Source organism: Microcaecilia unicolor, chromosome 9 (assembly GCF_901765095.1).
Source record: "Microcaecilia unicolor chromosome 9, aMicUni1.1, whole genome shotgun sequence".
Taxonomy (NCBI): domain Eukaryota; kingdom Metazoa; phylum Chordata; class Amphibia; order Gymnophiona; family Siphonopidae; genus Microcaecilia; species Microcaecilia unicolor.
In genome coordinates this window covers 122,739,704-122,757,560 of record NC_044039.1, presented here as the reverse complement: position 1 = coordinate 122,757,560, position 17,857 = coordinate 122,739,704, and the positions used below count along the sequence as shown (strand labels likewise).

At 45.3% G+C, this 17,857-nt stretch overlaps 1 protein-coding gene across 1 annotated transcript in view; it reads left to right on the top strand.

Moving 5' to 3' along the window:
* Positions 1–17,857, top strand: part of ATP6V1D (ATPase H+ transporting V1 subunit D) — a 53,388-nt gene that overhangs the window by 2,638 nt on the left and 32,893 nt on the right. The window contains 1 exon segment of the mRNA XM_030213950.1: positions 4,442–4,559. Within this exon segment, the coding sequence (XP_030069810.1) occupies positions 4,442–4,559 (118 nt within the window).

Sequence of the window (17,857 nt, the reverse complement as noted above, 5' to 3'; positions counted from 1 at the left end):
TCAGCTTGAGTTCCTGCTAGGCCAGGGTATGTTCCAGAGAGAAACTAAGGCTCTGTGTTTTGTACACACAGATTTGGTCAGGGCCAGAGTAAGCTAAGACACCAACAGCCTTCGATAGCTTTCAAGAGGTAGAAGCCAGTCAGCACTGGTTTGTGAAATGTCTAACCTCCTTGCTTTATTGTAACATATTTAATAGCATAGGCCACGTCTTATGTCTCCATTCACCTGCTCCCTCTCCTAGAGAAAAGCATTGGAGTGATCTTAACAAAAAGAGAACTTTTTCATGGTGTAGCTTAGGTTAGGAAGATATATGGATTTTTTTTCCTGTAGAAACTTGATGGATTTTACATTTTAAACCACATTCTTCAGTTAAAAAGGGCATTTAAATATTTTCACAAGTCTTGCTGAAGTGGATTTTATTTATGTGGTTATTCATATTTGGTATTCTACCTTATCTACTGTATATGTTGTGCCAGACAGATTACAGCATGAATATCAAAACATGTTGCACAGCATTCATAAAATTAGGGTGAGGCAAAAAAAATACCCCTAGCGTTTTTTTTTGCTATTTTCTCAGTAACAGTTTGAAATTTCAACGTGAAATGTTACAACTTTATTTGTTGTTACTATCTATGTTCCCCCCCCCCCCTCCCGGATTCTGTACAAGGCATGGCGAATAGCACATGTTAAATTATACGCACGACCAATTTATACATCCTACTCAGTTGAGTAACGAGCCAATCGGTGATAACTGGTCGATAACAACCGATTATCACTAATTGGCAATAATTGGAATATGTGTACTTCTTTTTAAAATGTGCATGTAAATTCTACCGTGTGTAGCTGAGAAGGGGGCACAGCCATGGGAGGAGTATGGGCGTGTTGGGGACGTTACTCGAATTTACACACGTAGTTATAGAATTCGAGGGAGTGCACCTACATTTAGGCACAGGTATTTACACCAGGTTTTCAGCGGCATAAATGGCTAAACCTAAATGTAGACTCGTTCCCCGGCCCTATGCGCTATTCTGTACACTGTGCCTAACTTTAGGTGCATTATATAAAATAGTGCTAAATGTGTTAATTGGACACGTCTAGATTTTAGACACCATTTACAGAATCTGTCCCTTTATTTGCAGAGTGGAATGAAATTATCTTTAAACACAGTGAAGTTGCATTCTTGTTAGTGTGATCACCCAGTAATTTTCGCACTGTGAAACTCTTGTTATTTGGGGGGGGGGGGGGAAACAGGGTACCAACTTACTGTTAATGATGTCACAGTGACCGTAGACGTTTTTGTTTGGGGAGCAATCTCTACCCAAAGCCACAATCGCTGAACTCAAGGAAGCACTGCGGATGATCTTGGACAGCCTGCCATAGGGACAGATAGGGCTGCTAAGAACTTCCCAAAGTGACTGAAGGTCTGTGTTAAAGCTGGGAGTGGACACTTCGAACATTCGTAGTGACTGTAGAATTCTGACACATTGTTAATTGTATCGTTTGAATGACGTTACTTTACTATGTTTTAGGTCAAACATTTTTAATGCTCATAAATGGCTCAGTAGTAACGCTCAATCTTATTAGCAACGAGACTTACTGTATATATACTACTAAGAATATTTAAGTCTCACCGTTTTACACCAGAACTGAAATAATATTGGGTAATAGGAGGAAAAAGACTTCAGTGTAGCAGCCGCCAATTGAATAGTTCAGGCTAAGTTGTTTTAAACATCAGTAGTCTTAAAAAAAAACCTCCTCCTTCCTAAATTTTCAATTTTTTATTTTTATACTTTAATTTTTCATTTCATAAATTTATAATTTTTCTATACCAGTTTTAAAAATCACTTAGCTTATCAGGTTATAAAAACAAAAAAAAATTGAAAATTTAGGGGGGAGGAGGAGTCTTTTTAAGACTAGTGACGTTTAAACAACTTAGCCTGAAATATTCAATTGGTGGCTGTTAAACTGAAGTTTTTTTTCCTCTTATTACCCAATATTATTTCAGTTCTGGTGTAAAACGGTGAGACTTAAATATTCTTAGTAGGTAGTAATGCTAGTTAGCGCAAAAATGTCAGTAACATCCACATAGCTTAAGATAATTAAATGTTGTTTAGTAGTAATATGTAAGTATGATGACTAAGTACGTAAACTTTCTTGTTGAATTATAAAGTGGTTGCTGAGAAAACAGCAAACGACTCTTAAGGAGGTTTTTTTTTTTTTGCCTCACCCTGTACATTCTTAAAGTTTCCCTGGACATTGTTCCTCCGTTGCTCCTTGGCTTATGTCAGAGTTCATGACAGCAGCCCTCACCCTGTACATTCTTAAAGTTTCCCTGGACATTGTTCCTCCTCAGAGTTCATGACAGCAGCAACTCTCTCTGCTGATCCCCTTCTTCCCGGCTCAGTGAATGTTACTCTGATGAGTTAGAAATGGAGGTATCTCACTTGTTATAAGTGAGAAACCATCGCTGGGTTGTGGGGGTGGCTGTTTTTTTCCTTCTGTTGTGGAGCAAGTTCAGATGCTGGTGGCGGGAAGGAGATCTGGAAGGGTCAGAAGAGCAGCGTTGGGTGCTTATTCCAATTGATTGTATGATTGGCCCCTAGGTTTGAGGCAGATCCCTGGGAGCTCCCTTTTATGTGAAATGTCTTTTTTGTCATTATCCAGCAAAACATACATGGGATAAGCATAATAGAAACAGTAAAAAAAATCATCAGGTCTGAGCAGAACTAATAGTGTTTTTTTGTTTAAACCATTAACCCCATACCCTAAGCCAGTGGTTCCCAAACCTGGTCCTGAAGGCACCCTAGCCAGTCAGGTTTTCAGGATACCCACAGTGAATATTCGTGAGAGAGATTTGCATGCAGTGAAGGCAGTGCATGCAAATCTCTCTCATGATTATTCATTGTGGATATTCTGAAAACCTGACTGGCTGGGGTGCCTCCAGGACCAGGTTTGGGAATCACTGCCCTAAGCTATCCAACACCCAACCCCCCCCCCCCCCTCCCCATTCTCTCCTCTGCATCAAATGTCACTCTGGGGGCTCCCTTTTAAATAAGGTAATCGCGGTCAGCACTTTGACTGCCTGCTGCTGGCATTCAACCTGGATATTCAGTGCTGGGCCGTTTCCAGCGACTGGCATTGAATATTCTGGTTTTTAAGTGCTGCCTAGCATGTGACCTGTTAAGTCGATATTTAGGCTTAACCAGCCATGGCTTGACAGCAAAGATAGGTCTGCTTTTTACGTGGCCTTTTTTGGACGCTAAGCCTGGCCAATTAAGTTCCGAATATTCGGACGTAACTGGAAATCCTCCAAACCATCGGCTTTATTTTTGGCGGTAACTGGGCATTTTCAGCAGTGATAACTGGTTAAATGCTACTGAAAACCACTGGTTATCCACTGAGACACGAGCTAACTGGTTGGTGGTTGCTCCCTGCCCATTAACTCATGCTGAATATCCAATACTTTGTGCCTAAATGTAAGTGCCATTTACGTATTAAGGGGTAGATTCAAGAAAGTGCTCATCATCCCAGCATCTAAATGTTGGCGCTCTAAGTGCAAATTCTATAATGGCAGCTCTGCACAGAATTACTGTTTTAGAGCTCTAGTTCAAGTCTACAGTTTCGCGCCTAACTTTAGTTGCAAGCACTTAAACGCCATGTCAAAGGCAGTTAGGCGTTTAAATCCTTGGTATGCCTCAGACCTGCTTATGTCCTTCCCCATCCACTTTCCCTTAGAAATTGTGCGCAACTTCTAAAATAGCAACTAAGGGCAGTTGCACACACCAGTGCTAATTGGTACCATTTACCACCAGTTAATATCAATTCTAGCCAAGGCTGTTAATTTAAATGGCTGTTAATTGGCATTAAGTAGCATGCACTACTAACCTTATTCTAAACTTGCGCACGCAAATTTGCACGCTAGGCATAAATTTGGACACGCTTGTTTATAAAATCAGGGGGTAAGATTATAGAATACTAGCACTTACCCTTGTGTATGCAACATTCGTGCACATTAGCTCAGCAATATTTTCTAATGCGAGCATGCAAGTTGCTTAGCACATACTTGCAAGGAGACATGCACATGGGGAGGCACATGTGCAGGGCATTGGCGTGTAAAAGGTTTATATAAATTTACACACTAAAGTGCTACATTTAGATGCATGCATTTACGTTTGCTATTGACTTGGTAAAAATAGACACACCAACTTATGCTGGGTGCCCAGATGCCATTATGGAATTTGTTCTCAATTCACTGCATCTTGGTGCCTAACTTTTGGCCCTCTTTTATTGATTGACTCCTAAATGTGCTCCGGCAGTGAATGAATTACACGTGGTGAGCCTTGGATTGCCAGACAATAGAAAGCAGACATAGGAGACCATCTCACTGTCTTTTATCACGTAAAGTGTTGTCAGTGTTCAAAATATTATTTTCTTTAAACAGGGCACAGACCATCATGAAAGCTCGGCTGAAGGGTGCCCAGACTGGTCGCAATCTCCTGAAGAAAAAATCAGATGCCCTAACCCTTCGTTTTCGGCAAATCCTGAAGAAAATTATTGAGGTAGGATAAATCACAGGGTGTTCTCCTGTGCCCAGGTTGCAGAGAGGCTGGCCTTGATCTGGAGAGGAGGATATCTTAGCTGGATGAATGGTTTCGATTAAAGCAAATCAGGCTCTTAATAAGCATTTTACTGATTTTAATTCCCCCCCTCCCCCCTATACACACATGTTATATGGCATCTATGGAGTTTTTAGGTGCAAATAAATGTTTAAAAACATGGAATGAAGTGTATTCTTTGTAGCTTTTACTGTAGAAAAATTGAGTATTAAGCCACTTTTTTTTCTTTAATTACCCAGTGGTTTGAGCTACACAAGGCTGGGATATGGCAGCTACTTGAGGATTTTTTTTTTATTATTAGCCCTATTATTTTAGTCCAGGCATTGCAGTGCCGTTCCTGGGGGCCACATGCCAGACCTTCACCTGGAACCCTGTAAATATGGTTGTGTTGCATCATGACAGATTCCCTTGCTTGTTGTCTTGGTGGTTTCTGCTTCATCTGATCCTGGGGTGGAAAGCCCGGGCTGGGAATCAAATCTGGATCCCTCTGTGTGGAGTGGGATTGGCCACTCTATTTCTTTTTTTTAGGGTTGGCAGTTCTTACTCGTCTTCCATTTTTTAATGTCTTTCCTGTCTCTTGCCGACTCCTGAGGGCTGTAGGGAATGTCTTCTTCCTTTGAGAATAAATCTAAAGTAGTTCTTGGGTTAACAGAATTCACTTCTCCCACCTCTATTCCTGGTGCATCCTGTTCACAACATGGCTGAGACTTGAACACAAGTCTCTTTCAGTTTAGGGCTATGCAGAATGGAGTCCATCACCTGCTATAATTTGTAGAGGATATGCAAACTGAAGGCTCAAAGGATGAGGCAGAATGAGTTTATGGCTGCATTCCTGAGGAGAAGATGGAAAACTACAGGGCAGCAAAATCTTTTTGTTTATACCAAAAACACCAGGCAGAGTCACCAAGCAAATCTAGCAAGTCCATTTTGATTGTAAACAAAAAGACAGAGCTTAGAGAGTGGAGCTTCTCGCACAAATGACACAGCCTGGTAGTTAAGAGGGGGCATGACTGGAAGGATTCAGGATACAACATGGTCTGTGGAATGGTGGGATACAGAAGGGGTCGGTATAGTGACACTGGAAGGAGTGTTCTCCGTGGAAAAGCAGGCTTATATATTCTCACGTGAGTGATTCCATTCTGCGTTGCCCGGTCTGGCATTTACCATAGCTAAATGAGAGCTTTGTGGAGCGCAAGACGCACTCCACCTCGCATGCGCGAGTGCCTTCCTGCCTGCTGCGAGAATACGGTTCTTCTTTTTCCACGTGAGTAGAAGGTGTTTTTCTTATCTCCTCACGTCGCTCGGTCTTAGAGAGCTATTTTTGTACCTTCTGGCTATTTTTCGGTTCTTTCTCGCCTTTAATTGTGTTCCTGTTGTTGGAACCTCCATTATTTTTTCTTACTTTAATTGTCTTAGTTGTTTTTTTTTGCCTGGTTTTAAGTTTTGTTTGTTTGTTCTGTTGTCATCAGTCCGCTTTTAGGCCTTGACTTTGGCTGGGACTTTCCCTTTCCTTTTTACTGTGCTTTGCCCCTTTTTCAGGCACCACCACGTCATTTAATTTAGCTGACAAAGTTTTTCCATCTGTGTCCACGAAGATTCCCAGTGGCTTTAAGTGCTGTACCCGGTGCAATCAGACAATCTCTGGAAAAGATGCCCATTCTTGGTGTCTGCAGTGTCTTGGGCCCAACCATAACCCTGCTAACTGTGTTCTCTGTCTTCGCATGAAGAAGAGGACCCAGGTTTCCAGAGAGGCTCAACGAGAGAGGATTTTTGGAGCCATCCAGTGCCTCAATGTCGGGTCAAGGTGCTCAAGGTCCTGGATTACACATCTCCTAAGGAGGCTGTGACTGCACCTCTCCATGAGGTACTCAAGGAAGTCTTCGTCAGGAGCTGGGAGTCCCCTCTGTCGGTCCCTGTCATGCCCAAGAAGGTTGACACCCATTATCGGCTCCACCGTGCACTTGGTTTTGATGGCCTTAGTTGCCTCACAATTCCATGGTGGTGGAATCTGCTCTCAAAAGAGCCAGGAGTTCCAGGGACTATGCCTCAGTGCCTCATGGTAGAGAAGCTAGAACCCTGTGAAACTCGGTGTGTCAGCTGTCTGACTTGGTTGAGACAACTCCCTCCAGAGCAAGATGAGCCTTTTCACTAGTTGGTCAAGCAGCAGAAGGCGTGTCGAAAGTTCTTGGCCAGGGGCACTTACAACACTTTTGATGTGGCATCCAGGATCTCAGCTCAAAGTATAGTAATGCGCAGACTCTCATGGCTGCGTGTTGTGTTTCTTACTTGGAACATTCTGTTCAGTAGAGGGTGGCAGATGCCCCTTCCCCGGGGGGAGGGGGAATAACCTTTTTGGAGAGAAGGTTGAAGAGGTCGCTGACCAAATCAAAAAACACACTGATACCATCTCCTCCCTCGCTGGGCGCCTTCTGCATCATCCTCCTCAACAGGAAGACTTTTGGCAAGCCAAGGAGGAGTTCCTATTACTATCCTAGGTGTAGGTACAGCTCTTCGGCTCACCAGCCTACGCAGTCTCAGTCCCAGCGTGCTCATTCACGTCAACAGCATTCGCCTAAGGCCTCTGCTGCTCCCCAGGCAAAGCAAGGGATGAGCTTTTGACAGGCTCCAGCAGAGCATAGCCACAGTAAAAGTGTCTGTCCCAGATGACTTGCTGGTCGGGGAGAGGCTGGAATTTTTTCACCAAAGGTGGTCTCTTATAACCTCCGACCAGTGGGTTCTTCAAATAGTCCATCTCAGATATGCCCTCAATTGGCATCTAAAACCTCCAGATTGCCTACCGAGAGCTCATTCATTCAGCTGTCAGCACAGGCAGGTACTTCAGAGTTACTCTCCGCCCTTCTGAAGGCTCATGTGGTCGAACCCGTTCCACCAGGGGAAGGACAGGGATTTTATTCCAGATACTTCCTTGTGACGAAGAAAATGAGGGATGCATCCTATCCTAGACCTAAGGGCCCTGAACAAATTCCTACTCCGAGAAACATTCAAGATGGTTTCCCTGGGCACCCTTCTCCCAATGATTCAGAAAAATGATCGGCTATGCTCTCTGGACTTAAGGGATGCATATACTCACATCCCAATACACTGGAAGTATCTTCAGTTTTGGCTGAGAACATATCACTTTCAGTATCGCATGTTGCCTTTTGGCCTCCCGTCAGCTCCCAGGGTCTTCACCAAATGTCTAGCGGTAGTTGCAGCGTCGCTACAACTGACTGGGAGTCCACATGTTCCCATATCTCGATGATTGGCTGGTGAAGGGTACCTCGCAGGTGGGTGCTCAGGAGTCCATGTGGATGACTATAGGAGTGTGTGCTCGAGCTACTACGGTTCGTTTTATACTACCCCAAGTCCCATCTCCACCCTGTCCAGCAATTGGAGTTCATAAGAGCCCTGCTCGACACACAGAAGGTTCGAGCCTACCTCTCGGAGAAGAGAGCGGACAATCTTGTCTTACTCGCATCCAAGGTTTGTGCCTCTCAGCAGGTCTCAGCTCAGCAGATGTTGAGATTGTTGGGCCACATGGCTTGCAGAGTGTACGTTACACCCATGACACATCTTCTCATGAGATCAGCTCAATGGACCCTGGCTTCTCAGTGGTATCAAGCCTTGGGGAATCTAGAAGATGTCATCCAAGTGTCCCCAGAGCTTGTAGGCGCTGTTCAGTGGTGGACCATTCGATCCAGTTTGACTCTGGGAATTCCTTTCCAAATTCCTCAGCCGCAAAAAGTTGGTGTACCATTCTAAAGAGTAAAATGTATTTATTTATTTATTTACCGCCTTTTTGAAGAAATTCACTCAAGGTGGTGTACAGCAAGAATAAGTCAAACATAAGCAATAGACAATTACAGCAGTAAAAACATTCAAACAGTACAAAATATGGCATAGTTTTCTACATTACAATGTCAATACAATACGCAATAAAACATGTTAATAGCATAGGGTGTAAGCAAAGATGGAACATTAGATAGATAAGGTACAGTAACAAAGGTACTAATTTGTTGGAGTGAGATGACAAGATAGTGGAGGAATAGCCTAGTAGTTAGTGCAGTGGGCTGAGAACCTGGGGAATAGGGTTCAGTTCCCACTGTAGCTCCTTGTGATCCTGGGTAAGTCACTTAACCCTCCATTATTCCAGGTAGAAAAAACTAAAAAAAACTTAGATTGTGAACCCACCAGGAACATAAAAAGTACCTGTATATAATATACAAGCAAGAAAGCCCGTTTCTCCAAAAATGAAACGAGCCCTAGGAAGGCTATCATCTAAGCGATTTCTCCTCTCTCCCCTGCCCTCCCCTTCATGTCCAGCAATTCTCTCCACCCCTCCCCTCCATATCCAGTGACTCACTCTAGCCCCCACCTACCCCCCTTTTAAGCACCTGAGTTCTAGTTCAACCCCAGTCCTCACCTGCCCGCTCCCACAACAGCCCTCCTTTCCTTCCTGTCGCCCTTCCTTGAAAACTTATATTTTACCTGAAGTCGCAACGGCGCCAGTGAAAGTGGCAGGCTCGGCTCTCCTCCAGCCTTCCCTTTCCTTCCCTCTCAGTGTCCCGCCCTCTGACGTAATTTCCTCTTTCCGCGAGGACACTGGACACTGACACTGACACTGAGAGGGAAGGGAAGGCTGGAGGCAAGCGATTACGTAGTAGCTCATTTGCATATGGTTACAAACCCTGCCAGCCAGCCAGGAACGCAGATTGACAAATTATTATATAGGAGATAAACCACTTGGCCCTTAAAACAATTTTGTTTTCCTGAATGTCCCCAACAGCACCTTCCGGACAGTGTTGGCATTCTCTACCAAATGTGGATGGACAGGCTTCAAGTCCATGATTAATCTGATGCTACAGGGGCTTGTTTTAGTCAAGTCTGTGAGCCCTTTTGGCAGATGCTTACATCCCAAGCCAGAAGCCGATTACTGAAGATATAACCAGTTTTCATCTTTTGCCTCTGACTCTTCTGTTCTAATGGAGCAGGACCTCCTTTGGGAGTGTGGGGGGAGGGGGGTTGTATCTTTAAAAATAAAACAGTGGGTAACAAGTGTGGTTATCTGTTGTTTTGTGCATAATGGGTTTGTATTTTCCTTGAGCGTTTCTAAGGATTTTGTTCTGTTTATTGCCCAAGCATTTGTATACGTTGTTGCTTTTGATTTGGTGTTGATGGGGAGATTCTATATATGGCGCTTAAAAATCGCCTCTGAAATCAGTGCTGACTAAGCATATTCTATAATCTGCACCTAGATTTAGGCACAGTATATAGAATATGTTTAGTTGTTATATCAGTTCCTAAATCTACTTGCATCCATTTACACCAACAAAAACTTGGCGTAAATTCCTGTGCGTGGATTTATGCGCACTGGGCCATATTCTATAACTACGTTTGTGAATTTCAGAACGCCCACTAAACGCCCATTTCCCTGCCCATAAGCACACCCCTTTTTGCCTGCATGCGGTAGAAGTTCGGCCATTCGGTTTCAGAATATGCTTAGCGAGTTGTGCATATAAATTCTAATCAGTGCCAATTAGTGCTAATTATTGCTTGTTATGTGCTGTTAGCATTCATTAGCTTGTTAATCTTAAGTTATCTCCCACATGCACACTCATTAGGACCTCATCGGGGGCAGTAGATCTCTATAGGAAGCTCAAGACCAGGTAACAAAATCTATATCTATATAATAAAAGGCACCACTGAAGCCTCCAGCCGGAAGTGTGAAGCGCCAGAGATATCCGGTTTCCCCATGAGTGAAGGAAAACAGCACAGCAGGAAATCCCACGAAACAGTGAAGGACTCAGAGGGGGGAGGGGAGAGAGATGCCCTCACTCTCTCTGTAACAAAAACACAGAACAGCAGGAAACTTAACACTGAAGGACTGGACTCAAAGGGGGGAGGGGGAGGGAGGGAGAGAGGGCAGGGACACACACTCCCACATGCACACTCTGAAGAAAACCTTGCTAGCCCCCGTTTCATTTGCTTCAGAAACGGGGTTTTTTTTTTACTAGTGTTTTAATATTTGTAATGCTGGTGGGCTCTGCACTATCAAGGTTAAAAAAAAAAGTTTTGTATTTAATGTGGGTAGGTTTCTGGGTAGGGGTGGGCTCTGCAGTGCCCAAGATGTTAAAAAAAATGTTCATATATAAAATTTGGGCGGGGGGGGGGGCACTGCAGAGCCCACCCCCACCCAGAAACCCATCAACATAAAATATAAATGTTGGTAGATTTCTGGATGGGGGTGGGCTCTATAATACCCAGGACGTTACAAAAAAGGATTTATATTTAATTCTGGTGTTCATGGGGGGGGGGGGGGAGATTGGGAAGGGTAGGGATGATGGCAGACTATGAAGGACTGGTAGGGGGCAGGGCAGCGCTGACGCTAGGCTGCTGGGAGGAGGGGGGTAGGGAAAGGTATGGCAGATTCCGGGCTACCGGGGGGGGGGGGGGTAGGAAAGGAAGGGTAGGGCTGGGCTGATTCTGGGCTATAGGGATGGATGGGGAGAGTAGGGAATGGAAGGGCAGGGCTGATGCCAGGTTAAAGGGATGTCATAATTGGGGGGGGGGAGGGGAGGGCTGATGCCAGGCTACACAGAGGGATGGAGGGGTAGGGAAGGGCAGGGCTAATGCCAGGCTACAGAACTGGTGGTGTTAAGGTTTGCAACATAAGTTCCAAGTACGTATGTGGTTTATGTTGATGCAGGACAACTGTTGGGCAAACTGTTTATTAAACATTTGTCATCAAGTGCATTCTAAGGCGTAATTTAGGAGTGTCCCAAGAAACACTACTCACACCCATATACATAGTGCCCACCCAAAATGTCAGTTCTGGCTACGCCACTGATTGCAACTTTTTTCTGCCAACAGAGTATGCAACGTTTTCCTTTTATGGTTGATGCTGACTGCAGACACTTTTGTGCTTCGGTCTTTTTTTCCCTGAGGTAGGGAAGCTGGTCGGAGAAAGAACCTGGTGGTGTTTCAGGCTATCATAGCACATTAGATTAAGGAGGCCATTGCTTTGTCGTACCATCATGGTGCAGGGTGGTTCCAAATGCCCTTAAAACACATTTTAGCAGAGGGCAGGCAAGTTTGTGGGCAGCTTGTGGTTTGGTACCATTGCAGGAGATTTGTAGAGCGGTGGGCTGATCTTTTTTGCATTCCTTTGCTAGACAGTACTGCGTAGATGTTCTCAATTATCAGGATATTGCTTTTGGGACTCAATTAGAGTCGGGACTCTCACCCTTGATGTTTACTGCTTTGGTACTTCCCATCTGTCTAGGCCGATCTAGAGGGACGCTAAGGAAAGAGAAATTAGACCTTACTAATTTGCTTTCCTTTAGTCTTAACTATTGCCATACTGGGACAGACCAAAGGTCCATCAAGCCCAGCATCCTGTTTCCAACAGTGGCCAATCCAGGTCACAAATAACTAGCAAGATACCAAAAAAAGTTCAAAACATTTTATACTTCTTATCCCAGAAATAGTGGATTTTCCCCAAGGCCATTTTAATAATGGTCTATGAACTTTTCCTTTAGGAAGCCGTCCAAACCTTTTTTAAACTCTGCTAAGCAAACTGCCTTTACCACATTCTCTGGTAACGAATTCCAGAGTTTAATTACACGTTGAGTGAAGAAAAATTTTCTCCGATTCGTTTTAAATTTACTACTTTGTAGCTTCATCACATGCCCCCTAGTCCTAGTATTTTTGGAAAGCGTAAACAGATACTTTACGTGTACCCGTTCAACTCCACTCATTACTTTATAGACCTCTATCATATCTCACCTAGCCGCTTTAGTCTTTCCTCATAGGGAAGTCGTCCCATCCCCTTTATCATTTTCATCGCCCTTTTCTGCACCTTTTCTAATTCCACTATATCTTTTTTGAGATGTAGCGACCAGAATTGAACACCATGGAGTGATACAAAGGCATTATAATGTCCTCATTTTTGTTTTCCATTCCTTTTCTAATAATACCTAACATTCTATTTGCTTTCTTAGCCGCAACAGCACACTGAGCAGAAGGTTTCAACGTATCATCAACAATGACACCTAGATCCCTTTCTTGGTCTGTGACTCCTAACGTGGAACCTTACATGACGTAGCTATAATTCGGGTTCCTCTTTCCCACATGCATCACTTTGCACTTGCTCACATTAAACGTCATCTGCCATTTAGACGCCCAGTCTCCCAGTCTCGTAAGGTCTTCTTGTAATTTTTCACAATCCTTCCGCTATTTAGCGACTGAATAACCTTGTATCGTCAGCAAATTTAATTACCTCACTAGTTACTCCCATCTCTAGGTCATTTATAAATATGTTAAAAAGCAGCAGTCCCAGCACAGACCCTGGGGAACCCCACTAACTACCCTTCTCCATTGAGACTACTGACCATTTAACCCTACTCTCTGTTTTCTATCTTTTAACCAATTTTTAATCCACAATAGAACACTACCTCCTATCCCATGACTCTCCAGTTTCCTCTGGAGTCTTTCATGAGGTACTTTGTCAGATGGCTTCTGAAAATCCAGATACACAAAATCAACCAGCTCACCTTTATCCACATGTTTGTTCACCCCTTCAAACAAATCTAATATAATAATTTGCTCCTCCAACGTTCCAGTAAAGCTACCTGCGTTTGTAACCATCTCCTGACGTCACTCTCCCACAGTAGAAGCCTGCATGCCTGGCGTCAGGAGATGTTACTGTGGTCGCCTCTGTCTTGCTGTCTTCGGACTCTGCATCACTGCAACTCTCCTCCGTAACCTCACATCCCTCTTGTTTCTCGCTCAGGTATCGGTGCTGGTCGTTCCATCTTCACTTACCAAGTCAGGGTTACGGCGGCCGCCAGCAGCGGTAAAAGAGGAAATGAGGGTGGGACCACAGCTGAGAGAGAGAAAAGGGCACCTTTTACCGCTGTTGGCGGCCGCCGTAACCCCAATGAGGTAAATCAAGAGGACTTTCAAACTTCGTAGGGAGGGGGCTTGGAACTGGAAGGGAGGGACGACAACCCTGGAACTGGGAGGGATGGAAGGGGGACCCTGGAACTCGGAGGGAGGGAAGGAGGGGAGGACCCTGGAACTCAGAGGGAGGGAGGGGACGACCCTGGAACTCGAAGGGAGGGAGGGAATGACCCTGGAACTCGAAGGGAGGGAGGGAGGGACGATGACCATGGAACTGGGAGGGAGGGGGGACCCTGGAACTGGGAGGGAGAAAGGAGGAGGGAGGGAGGGAGGACCCTGGAACTCGGAGGGAGGGAGGGAGGGGATGACCCTGGAATTCGAAGGGAGGGAGGGAGGGAATGACCCTGTAGCGCTCTAGAAATGTTAAGTAGTAGTAGTAACTCGGAGGGAGGGAGGGGACGACCCTGGAACTTGAAGGGAGGGGGTGGCACACACTCTCAATCTCACACACACACTCTCTCTGTCACAGACACTCGCACATTCACTCTCTTGCTGTCTCACACAGTCACTCTCACACACACTCTCTCAAACATACACACTCCGAGGAAAACCTTGCTAGTGCCCGTTTCATTTCTTTCAGAAGCGGACCTTTTTTTTACTAGTTTAATAGATTGATGAGGCAAGATTTCCCTTCTACTACTACTACTTAGCATTTCTATAGCGCTGCCAGGGTTACGCAGCGCTGTACAAGTTTAACATGGGGAAGGACCGTCCCTGCTCAAAAGAGCTTACAATCTAAAGGTTACAAACTATGTAGTCAGTGTAGGTATCATGAGTGGGGAAGGTGGTTATGCGCCAAAAGCAAGGGAGAAGAGATGGGCTTTGAGTAAGGACTTGAAGATGGGTAGGGAGGGCGCATGACGTATGGGCTCGGGAAGACTGTTCCAGGCATATGGTGATGCGAGGCAGAAGGGGCGGAGTCTGGAGTTAGCAGTGGTGGAGAAGGGTACAGATAGGAGTGATTTGTCCTGAGAGCGGAGGTTACGGGTGGGAACATACGGGGAGAGGAGTGTAGAGAGGTACTGGGGGGCTGCAGATTGAGTGCATTTGAAGGTTAAAAGGAGAAGCTTGAACTGTATACGGTAGCGGATCGGGAGCCAGTGAAGTGACTTGAGGAGAGGGGTGATTTGAGAGTATCGGTTCACGCGGTAGATAAGACGTGCGGCAGAATTTTGGATAGATGGTTAAGCGGGAGGCCAATGAGAAGAAGGTTGCAATAGTCAAGACGAGAGGTGACGAGCGAGTGGACAAGGGTTCGGATGGTCTGTTCAGAGAGGAATGGGCGAATTTTGCTAATATTATAGAGGAAGAAGCGACAGGTCTTAGCTGTCTGCTGGATATGGGCAGAGAAGGAGAGGGAGGAGTCGAAGATGACTCCGAGATTGCGGGCTGAAGCGACGGGGAGGATGAGGGCGTTGTCAACAGAGACGGAAAGTGGGGTAAGAGGAGAAGAGGGTTTGGGTGGAAAGACAAGGAGCTCAGTCTTTGCCATGTGCAGTTTCAGATGCCGGTTGGACATTCAGGCAGCGATGTCTGAAAGGCAGGCCGAAACTTTGGCCTGGGTTTCGACCGTGATGTCGGGAGTGGAGAGATAAAGCTGGGTGTCATCAGCATAGAGATGGTACTGGAAACCATGTGATGAGATCAGCGAGCCCAGGGAAGAGGTGTAGATCGAGAAAAGAAGCGGTCCAAGGACAGAACCTTGAGGAACCCCAACAGAGAGCGGGATAGGGGTGGAAGAAGAGCCATTAGAATATACTCTCAAGGTGCGTTGGGAAAGATACGAAGAGAACCAGGAGAGGCGGAGCCCTGGAACCCGAATGAGGACAGTGTGTCAAGAAGTAAATTATGATTGACAGTGTCAAAGGCGGCAGATAGGTCGAGGAGGATGAGGATGGAATAGTGACCTTTGGATTTGGCAAGGAACAAGTCATTACAGACTTTAGAGAGTGCTGTTTCTGTCGAGTGTAGTGGGCGAAAGCCGGATTGGAGCGGATCGAGGACAGCCTGAGAGGAGAGGAAATCAAGGCAGCGGCTGTGGACAGCGCGTTCAAGTAATTTGGAGAGGAAGGGTAGAAGAGAGATGGGACGGGAGTTGGAGGGACAGGTGGGGTCTAGTGATGGTTTTTTGAGAAGTGGTGTGACTACAGCGTGCTTGAAGGTGTCAGGGACAGTAGCAGTGGAGAGAGAGAGAGGTTGAGGATGTTGACTTTTTCCCATTAGTCCATGCTTTTGAATGTGCTCTGTAATTTTAAACACTTTAAATTGTGAATTGTACTGATGATGGGGCTCATTTTCAAAAGAGAAAAATGTCAAAAAAGTGGCATAAATCTGAAGAATAGGATGATCCGCCAAAGACATTAAGGTCCTCCCAAGGACTTTCACTAACCACCCTCTAAAAAGACATTACACAATGTGATACCCGCAAGCAAGCCTTCTCCGGAGTAGCCCCCACACACTGGAAAGCATTGCTTGAAAGGCGCCGCTTAACACAAGACTATCTCTACTTCAGGAAGCAGGTGAAAGCTTGGCTCTTCAACCAAGCCTTTAATGGAAGAAGTAACTAACTTGTTAGTCTCACTCACACACACAAGGAGTGACTCGGGCTGCACATACTGCAGTGGGATATCTCAGCTGAAATCCAGACCAAAGTATCGGCCTGCCTGTCTGACACCGCTGCCTGGATGTCTCGCCGCCACCTAAAACTAAACATGACCAAAACCGAGCTTCTCCTCTTTCCCCTAAACCTGCCTCTCCTCTCCCCCCGTTCTCTATTTCGGTAGATAACACTCTCATCCTCCCTGTCCCGTCTGCGCGCAACCTTGAAGTTGGAGTCATCTTTGACTCCGCTCTCTCCTTCTCTGCTCATATTCAGCAGATTGCCAAAACCTGTCGTTTCTTTCTCTATAATATTAACAAAATTCGCCCTTTCCTCTCCGAGGATGCTACCAAAACCCTTACCCACACCCTTATCACCTCTCGCCTAGACTACTGCAGTTTGCTTCTCGCTGGTCTCCCGCTCAGCCATCTATCTCCTCTTCAATCTGTCCAAAACTCTGCTGCGCTTCTTATATTCCGCCAGAGTCGCTATACTCACGTTAGCCCTCTCCTCAAGTCGCTTCACTGGCTCCCTATCCGCTTCCGCATACGGTTCAAACTTCTGCTTTTGACCTACAAGTGCATCCACTCCACAGCTCCTCAGTACCTTTCCGCTCTCATCTCTCCCTACACTCCTCCCCGTGAACTCCGTTCGCTGGGTAAATGTCTCCTGTCGTCCCCCTTCTCCCCCACTGCTAACTCCCGGCTCCGTTCCTTCTATCTCGCTGCTCCCTATGCCTGGAATAGACTCCCTGAGCCAGTACGTCAGGCTCAGTCTCTGGCTGTCTTCAAGTCTAGGCTTAAAGCCCACCTGTTTGCTACTGCTTTCGACTCCTAACCATGACTCTCTTACTCAACACCCTCACTTATCACCCCTACCACTGCAATTTCCCCACCCCTAGCTGTCTGTTCGTCTGTCCAATTTAGATTGTAAGCTCTGTTGAGTAGGGTCTGTCTTTTTCATGTTGATTTGTGCAGCGCTGCGTAAGTCTAGTAGCGCTATAGAAATGTTTAATAGTAGTAGTAATAGTAGTAGGGACATGTTTATCCATTCCTCCATGTGTAACTTTCTTCAAATCAGTCACCTTACTTTCTAATTCTTCCTACTTTCTTACCTATCTATATGTTACAACTTTGCCTTACCCTTCACTACCAATTATAATGTTCTATTACGTATTGTGTTGACATTGCTAGTATACCATGCCATACTTTATATTGTTTTTGAATATTTTTACTGCTGTAATTGCCTGTTGCTCTTGTTTGATCTATTCTTACTGTACACCGCCTTGAGTGAACTCTTTCAAAAAGGCAGTAAATAAATCCTAATAAAAAAAAATTTCCGCTGTTAACAGCAGTCACTAAGTTCAGCTCAGCCATTGCAGTGGTGGTCCTTGGACTAGGGCCACATGCTGCTACTACCTATATTTTTTTAATATAGTGTTACTAGTTGCGTGCATGACTTTCTCCAGAAGCCATCTAAAGTTGAGTTTGCTTCTGGCCTTGGGTTTTACCATTGTGCAATGGGTGAAGCTCTCACCCCGCAGCTCATCCTTGCAATGCCATACTACGTCTGCAGAATCACCATCTCTGCGCGGCCAGTGAATCATTGGGTCAGCTCTGAAAGTTCTGCAAATTCAGGATATTTTCCTAGAGATTGAATAGCAGCATGCTAACAAGTGGTG